This window comes from Lutra lutra, chromosome 6, assembly GCF_902655055.1.
Source record: "Lutra lutra chromosome 6, mLutLut1.2, whole genome shotgun sequence".
Taxonomy (NCBI): Eukaryota; Metazoa; Chordata; class Mammalia; order Carnivora; family Mustelidae; genus Lutra; species Lutra lutra.
This window is the reverse complement of record NC_062283.1, coordinates 54,021,999-54,031,171: the sequence shown is the minus strand read 5'-3', so window position 1 is coordinate 54,031,171 and position 9,173 is coordinate 54,021,999. Positions and strand designations below refer to the sequence as shown.

The following is a 9,173-nucleotide window of genomic DNA, read 5'->3' as shown; positions in this document are numbered from 1 at the left end:
GTTATCTAGCTCTAAGTGAACTTTTAAGACTTCCTCTCTTGCTCTGAAGCACCTGTGTGTGTACACATTAGCTGTCCTCCATGGTTTACATAACGTCTTGGCCCAGCCTGGCCACCTTCAAAATTGCTACACTCAGCCCCCACCTTGGCAAGTGGAAAGGTTAATATTGTCATCTCCTCCTCATCCTTGGGAAAACAAAGGCTCAGGGAGTTTGAAGGTTGTATCAGAGGCCACAGTGGTGAGGACAGAAGGGACCCATGCAGAGGAGGCTCCCAACTCAGATATTTTCACTTATCTTGGAAACTGGAACTCTCTTCCTCAAAATATCTGCTGGCCCCCTCGCCTACTTCATTCAGGTCTCTGAGCACATAATAGCTCCTACCGTATCTCCTTAATAAAATAGCATCTCCAGTCACTCCTTCTCCCAAATACTGCTTTATTCTGGGATAAGATCTTTAATTCTGTGTGTTTTTCTCACATATTGAGCTGACCAAACAAAAGCCAGGACTTTGTTTTGGTTGTTTCTATATCCCCACACCCCAAAAACAAATCTGACACATAGCAAGTGCTCAATGAAAATCGATGAAATAATCATCCTAAGTGAATCATCCAGCTGCTAATTCCATCCACACATTTACAGATGTTACACACACACACATATGTGAGTCCAACCACCTTCCTCATACAGCAGGTGAACAAATAGGCGGAAACCCAGAATACTTACAAATCTGCAGCCAACAGGTTTGAGCCACTGGGTTTGGCCCACATACTTTCACATTGCTTTCTACATTTTCAAGCTCTATTTAACTTAAACCAAATGACAGTGAGTGTATCTGAATGAAACCCCAGACTCAAATTCCATCTCCCTTGTGAAATCTTTTACCATTTTTTTTCTTTCACCTTCAGTGTCTCTAGTCAGTGTGGTAGATTTGAAATGAATGTAAATGTTAAGTATTAAGTAAGTTTCAAGAGACCTAAGCTTCCTTTGTGCCCAAACTTCTCCTTGGCATTATAATGGTATCATGAGATGTGTGCATTTTAAGGGATGCTTATGCTTTAGTACAAAACAATGGCTAAATACTAAAAGCTCTAAAAAAATGAATGCGCCTCAACTATCCAGCAGCCACCTGGGGAAGTGAAAGAGAAACGTATGGCAGTGGTTGCAAGTTGTCCTTGAGCCTGTCATTACAAACACAAGCTCTTAGCTCTTGACTGTTTCATATGACACACTGGTAACATCATTCCCTGTGCCAATGGTAGTCTGTGATCAGCAGGGCAACGCTCCGGGACACAGTGGGAGTGGCTCACTTTCCAATGTCCTTATCTTCTGATCCCTATCACTTTGATCCAATTAAGCAAAAAGAATGTTTAGGGGATTTTTTAAAGACTTACTTATTTATTCATTCATTCATTCAAGAGACACAGCGCACAGGGGTGGGGAGAACAGCAGAGGAGGAGGAACAGAGGAGAAGGAGCAGAGAGGCAAGAGCAAAAGGGAAGAAGAAGAGGGGAAAGAGCCCAGGGGAGGGAGGGGGAAAGGGAGAGATCCCAAGCCCACTGGGCTGAGGGCAGAGCCCTAAGAAGGGCTCCCTGGATCTCAGGGCACTGAGATCATGACCTGAGCCTAAACCAAGAATCAGATGCTTAACCCACTGAGCCACCTAGGTGCCCCTGCTAAGGGTATTTTAAAAGACATCTTGTCAATATACCAGAGAGCCTCTCAGCTGATACCAACATGAGGTATTTGGTGACAGCCATGTTCCTTGTTACCAACCCAACTCATTGGTCAACGCATGTTTCACTTCCCCTGAATATAAGCTCTTTCCCCTGTACTCCCCAAGGTGCTCAGCCTTTAGCTGTCGTTTTCTCCTTTGAGATAAACAAATGACTCATTCCCATCCCCAAAACCATTTCCTCACAGGCCTATGGGGGTGGGGGTGGAGATTTAAGAACTATCCAGAACATGCCCTCATCTTTACTTCAGTACAAATAACCCCAAATAAATCTGTATATATAAACTTATGTATATGTGAGCATATATATATATATAATATATATATATATATATACATACACACACAACACACACCACAACAACTTTCCTGCCTCAGCGAGGAAGCTTATGCAATTTGTTTTCTTCTTACGGCATGTCAGCACTTCTGTGAACTTCACGGAATGTGCAGTGTCTGCAAATCTTACATGTCACCTTAAATGTACTTGCAACACCACCAGAGTTATCTTGAAAGAAGTCATTGATCAGCAAGTTGGAACACCAAGCACAGCAGAGACCTATTTGTGAGCATCTGTGTCAAGCTGGGCGGGGAGGAGGTAGAGTGGGGGCCTGTCTCCAGTCACAGTGTCTCCTACGTGACAAAGACAAGGAAGACCAGTCTTGACACCTCACCAGAATGCCTTCTTGAGCATGCAGGCTCAGGAAACAGGAAAAGACAGGTCCCTGTGACCAACATTCTCTCTACTCCTGACTCTTCTTTCATTTTCTCCAAAGCTTTTGTCACCACGAAACACGGTATACTTGTTTATAGCCCATCAACCTCCAATAAATACAACCTTCATGACAGCTTCTTGAATTTTGGCTGTACCCCCAGTTCCTATAATGTCTGGCATGTAGTAGGCACCCCTCAAGTAGGTTTAAATGGTCAAGTCTTATTTGGGCTCTTAATCATGATACCATCACTTAATAACTAAAATAATTGGCTAGGAAGCTACAAATTTTTTTCAATGCTCTTTCACGTGGAAATTTTTTAAGTTTGATGAAAACAAACATATTTATATTTTCTCTTGTGACATCCTCTTATTTTATGCATAGGACACCCTTTTTTCATTCTGACATAAATGTCACTTATATATTCCTCTTGATTTGGAGGGTCTTATATATGTTAATCCTTAATGAATTTAGAATTTATGTTGGTTAGAGGTTTCCCATTTTTCCTTTTTTTTCCCCTCAAATAGTTAACTGTCTTCACATCATTTATTAAATAACACTTGTTCTCCCAACTAATAGTCTTGGCTATTTTAATAATAGTATTATAATGTTGGATGACATTTAACTTGCCAGCCAATTGAAATCCCAAACTTTTTATGTTTGAGCTGATGTAAAGGCATCTCTTGTAGGTGCATGTGACCTCATCCTTGTTCTTAAGGTGCTCATATTATCATTGAGAAAAAGATAAATAGACAGATAATTAATATAAAGTGTAATAACTAAAGGGATAACCAAGAGGCTATGGGAGGTCAGCAGATTAGCTGACTGACCCTGGCCGGAACTGCCTTAGAAGTAAAACCCAGCTTACTAATCACCTTTTCTTCTTCTTCTTTTTTTAAATCTGGACACTGCAGATAAATTAACACAGGCTAAGATTATTTCAGATGATTATGAAACAAAAAATGCTTATTTTAGAAAAGTCAACCATCTACAAATCCAGGATTACAAATAGAGCCCCTGACCTATAATCTAATAACTCCTTAGGGAACAAAAAGGAAATTAAATTAGTTTGGCATAATTTGTTCTTACTGAGCTCATGCTGGCTCTAAGTGATCCCTTTCTTTTCTTGGTGCTTATAAACCCTTCATGATTATGAGATAACATGAGAAAGCCCTTCTGTACAGTCCAACCCATTGACTCCAAAGAAATGGCAACCATACCTTTTGCCAGAGGCGTGTGCCCAGTTCAAATTTCCCCATTGTCCCTGCTAGAAAACAAGGCAATTTACCAGCTTACCTCTGGGTTCTATACACATCCTAAATTCCCATTATTTCACAACGAATATTGATATTAACTGAATGCTTCTTGCACGTAAGTTATTTTCACACTTTTGAGCTTCAGGGGACTATTAACAGTCTGCAAACAGAACAAATTTACAGAGCCTCTCTTTATCTTCTCTTCCATGTGAATCTTCAGATCTCCTCTAACAATGACTCTTCTGAATTACAAACTGGAAGATCATTCCACTTGTCAGAGAAAGTAATAATGACAATGATAGCTACAGACCCTTCCGTTCCTCTCCTTTCCCAGGCGCCACGCTACACATCTTACTTACAGTATCAATAAACCTTCACAACTGAAAAATACACGTATTGCCCTCTCTACTTTAAACTGAAAATTTTTCAAATTTTAAAAAATTAATGATAGTGGCTCCATATGTTTGCACGCACGTTAACCAGCATCCCGCTTCCCAGTCCCAGGCTTTTTCAGGTTTTTTGCCTGGAACAACAAAGCAGATGGACCTCTGGATTCAACAAATATTTATGGAGCACCTGTTACCTGCCAGACACTGGTCAAGGCACAAAACAAAAAAATCCCTGACCTCATGGAGCTTACATTTTAGGGAGATAAAGTTAAATACATAAAACAAATAATGTGAGGGGCACCTGGCTGGCTCAGTTGATAAAGCGTCTGTCTTCTGCTCAGGTCATGATCCTGGAGTCCTCCTCTCCCCCCATGGAGCCCAGCAGGCTCCCTGCTCAGTAGGGAGACTGCTTCTCCCTCTCCCTCTGCAACTCCCCTCCCCACCCAGCTTGCATTCTCCCTCTCTCTCTGTGTGTCAAATAAATAAAATCCTTAAAAAAATAAATAAATAAATAAAGTGCTCTGAAAGAAAGAAAAAAAAAAAAAAAAAGGCAGGGTGAAAAGTATCAGAAGTGCCAGGATGGAAGGAGCTATTTTATATCTAGTGATCAGGGACCGTGCCTCTGATAAAGGACTGGGGTCAAGGAGTGGAGTGTGAGCCAGAGGCTATCTGGGCAAGAGCCTAAGGAAGGAGCATGCGTGGAGTGCCACTGGCTCAACAAGGAGGGCAGGCAGGACGGAGGTCCGAAGGAACACTGCCCAGCTCTATAACCTTCCTGCTGGTGGTGGACGTTTGTTTCTTCTTTAAGCCACTGCATAAAGGCTTCAAGTTCTTTATATGCCATAGAGAAAAGAATCATGTAAAATATTCAGGAGTACAGAGCCAGGTCAGCAAACTATAGCTTACATCCGGCCCACCCACTGTTAGGATAAATAAATTTTTATTAGAACGTGGCTTTGACCATTTGTTTGCATATTGTTTACAGCTGCTTTGAGTTTGTGACAGAGATGATACTGCTCACAAAACCTAACGTATTTACGATTTGGGTCTTTGCAGAAAATGTGTGCTGACTCCTGGCACATTCCAATTCATGCTATCAGGTTAGTAATAAGATCTGATATTGCCCTGTACCTATAATACACTCAGTACGGTACACCGATATACTCCATCAATATTTAAATATGTCCAAGATGAAACTTCCTATAATTTAAAATAAATATATAATACAGCTATTTAAGAGTGTGGAGACTAACAAACCAAAAGATCTTAGTGAAGGATATACATCAAAATACTGGAAACTGGTTCAGTTCTCCTCATTTTCCAATAAGCAAAAATCCAGGTCCCTGAAGGCTACATAAATGCAAATAAAAGTGTGGGCAAGTGTGTATGTGTGCGCACACCACACACATGCCAGTGCACACATACACTCATAGAGCCAAACCAGAAGATTGACAGATACATGCTAGCCTTTTCCACAGAGCTGACACGCTGCCATTTAACCAGCGAGCACAGAGCATGTGTTTCTGTTCCCAGTCACTAGTAAGAGACAAGGTTAACATTTTAAGTGATGGACTACAGTGTGTTATTTCCCCATGCAATGGACCCATGACTGCACTGCCTTTGAAAACACTTAATTTCAGTGATTGAATACACGGGAGTACACTTTCCCTGCTATGAACCTTTGACAGCTCCTCCGTTTCATACACCAGGGGAACCTTTCTTCCCCTCCTTCTTTTTTCCTCTCCTTTATACCTGAAGGGAAACAAAATGAATATGTGGTGGCAGAGGGAAAAGAAGGAAGCCAGAGAAGGAAAACCCATTTATAAGCATCATGTATTTTACAATAGAAGTATTCACTGCCATCTGCTCTAATTACTTTTAATGTTTGGGCTACCATCTTCATACAATAGAAATAATTATCTCCTTAAGGGCAAAAAAAAAAAAAATTTTTTTACAGAAACAAAGAAAAGTTGATTACATTCAGCTCCCAGGCTAAAGAAGCATCAAGCTACTTTAGTGAACAATCAATTAAGAAAGTGGGTAGGTCTCTGATTAACACAAACAAATTGGGCTCCCTTTGTGGTTCCTCCCACTCTCTCCTTTTCCCACCTCTCTGAAAGAGCTGTGCCCACAGCTCACAGAGGGTAAGGAGCTGGTAGTGGAATTTCAGGTTTGAGGTTATTTCATACTAGTTCCTTACATTTGGATCAGAACCAGAGAAAGCGAGGTCTTCTGCCAGCCTTGTTGGCAGCAGACATGCCCTGCCTTTGAGAAAGACTGATATGGAGATGGATATTCTACTAAGAGTAAGAGCATCTCATAGAGTGAGCTCCTGGGAGGCCGTCCTACCTGAACCCCTCATGGGAAGCTAGAACTAAAGCCTCATGAAAGTCTCCAAGAATAGAAATTACCCAGACTAGGCCCATTCCTTGGTAGTCCAGGACAGCCCAGGACTAGGTGAAATAGGCAAAGACCAAGAAGACTTGAATAGATCACCGCAATGCCAGCAGAACCTTGATTTTCATGAAGGCAGTGTCTAGAGACCTTCTCAAGTCCCCAAATTCAAGCATACTGCCTATATTACAGAAGACTCCTGAGGTGGCCCCCAGAATTCCTGCACCCTGTGTACAAGCCCAGCATAATCTCCCTGCCTTTAGTAGGAACAGAGCTGGTGAATATAATGGGATATCATTACCATGATTTGGTTGGGGCAATGGTGAAGGAAATCTGCAGGTGAAATGAAGTTCAAAAATCAGTTGGCTTTGGCTTAATCAAAAGGGAGATGGGATTCACCTATTCAGGAGAGTCCTTAAAAGAGAGATCACGGGGCACCTGGGTGGCTCAGTGGGTTAAAGCCTCTGCCTTCGGCTCAGGTCGTGATCCCAGGGTCCTAGGATCGAGCCCCGTATCGCTCTCTGCTCAGTGGGGAGCTTGCTTCCTCCTCTCTCTCTCTCTCTCTCTGCCTGCCTCTCCACCTACTTGTGATCTCTCTCTCTCTGTCAAATAAATAAAATCTTAAAAAAAAAATTTTAAAAAAAAAAAAAAGAGAGAGATCACCCCACTAGCCTTGAAGGAGCTAACTGCCATCTCACAAAGGGGACCACGCAACCAGGAACCAAGAACAGCCCCTAGGACCTGAAAATGGTCCCCACCCAATAGCCAACAAGAAAACGAGGACCTCAGTCCTGCAGCTGAAAGGAAGAGACTCCTGCCAACAACCTGAATGAACTTGCAGGAAGACCTTGAGCTCCAGATGAAAACGTAGCAAGGCTGACTCCTTAATCATTTCAGCCCTTGAGACTTGAAGCAGAGAACCCAGCCCCTCTGCGCCCAGACTTTTGACTTCCAACCTAGAGAAACTATGAAATAATAAATAGGCACTGCGCTAAGTCACTGAGATTGTGGTTACTAGTTATGCAAGAGGAAGTGAATATGGCCCCATCATGGCCTTCTCTGGAGAGTCATTTTCATTTGTTTGCAGTTGGGTTCCCCCCCTTCATTGGATGCCCCTCTTAAAAGGGTGAATGACAACACACCAAGCTGGGATGGCAGTGCTGGACAATGGCCAGGTTGTTCTTTCACTGACCCCTCACACACACACAATCATGAAATACAATTTATTTAAATTTATGATGCCAAGAAGTTTAAATTAAAACCTGATAGAGACCTCCCATTTGTTCAGCAAGAGCAAAGACTACTGAAGATAAACAGCAAATGCTGTCTCCACAACCGCTCTGTCTTGAAGCTGAAGAAATGCAAAAACTTCCTGATCCTGAACACAGCCAAATGTGTGCGCTTTGGGAGGTACCAAAAATATTTAAAAGACCATATTCTGACTCGACTTCTGAGAATAGTATTTGAATATAATTGGCTTTAATAGCACTACTCTTTGGCTTGCATTGCTTCCTTAGAAAAGAAGATCTGACTGACTTTTGTTATTCCCTCACAAAAAATTTAAAAAAAGAAAGAAAAAAGAAAGAAGAAAGAAAGAAAGAAAGAAAGAAAGAAAGAAAGAAGAAAGAAAGAGAGAGAAGAAAGAAAAGAAGAAGACAACTTTTCAGGGGAAAACCAAGTTCAGAAACCAGAGAAATCCATCCTGTACCTGATATCTTCACCGGTCTTGACTAAATAAATTTTCCCTCATTCTTTAGGTTTCAGAGTAGAGATTAATAGACTTCTTGGGAAGGACAAAGGGGATGTTAATTTAACTCTCCTGATACCAAAATAACATCATGTTTTACCTTTGAGCATTCATGCCTATATTGCCTGGTATTTAATGATGCAAAATGTTATTTACTTTGAAGCTAATACCACAAAATTATCAGTCCTACTTGAGGAAGGAGAAAGATGAAATGATGTGTTTCAGAGCTGGGATGAAATTTCAAGTATCTGGAATTTGGGGAACTTGCCCAGGCACTGCAGTGCAGATGCCTTCTTATATACAGATTTTGCTGATTAAAATCCTCACCATCATCTTTGAGAACATTCACTGGGTGCTCACTAGGGAACAGGCATTGTGGTACCTACCCCAGTACCCATGAATGCGTAATAGGATTTCTAAGCTCTTAGAGCCCAGTTTCAAGTGCATTGTTCCCTTTACTCAAACACATCCGCCACACATTGTCCCTTTTCTGCCAAACTCTTCTTATTGGTTCCAGATGCAATGAATCATCTACTGACTTGAGTGACATTAGAGGTAAACACCAAGGTAAAATGTAGAGATAATTGAATAACACCAACTACCAGTAACAGCAGTCCAGGCAAGGAGGAAATAGACCCAGAGATTTCAGATAGGGCAGTCAGATGGAAACCCTCCACTCTCAGGATCAAAACCACATGCCATTTTGACATGATGGAAAAATATCTGTGTTTTATTTTTCCAAAATTTCATATGCCAGCTATCAGTATGGGTAGTGGCAAGCAGGTGGTGACATAATCTAAATGTCCCTGTGATTAAAAATAAAATATCCAAAAATCAACTGCCATCTATTTAGTATATCAAAGCAGTATGCTTTAAGCTATCTTTAAAATACATATATAATTTATTTTTTGACCGCTGATAAATAAGATTAATGAAATTTATGC

At 41.3% G+C, this 9,173-nt stretch overlaps 1 protein-coding gene across 1 annotated transcript in view; it reads right to left on the bottom strand.

Annotated features, from left to right (window-relative positions):
• LOC125101596 (fibrocystin-like) overlaps nucleotides 1-2,149 on the bottom strand; it is a 269,137-nt gene extending 266,988 nt beyond the window's left edge. Inside the window, 1 exon segment of the mRNA XM_047731988.1 lies at nucleotides 2,145-2,149. Coding sequence (XP_047587944.1) covers nucleotides 2,145-2,149 — 5 coding nt within the window.
• Nucleotides 2,150-9,173: the final 7,024 nt, after the last annotated feature.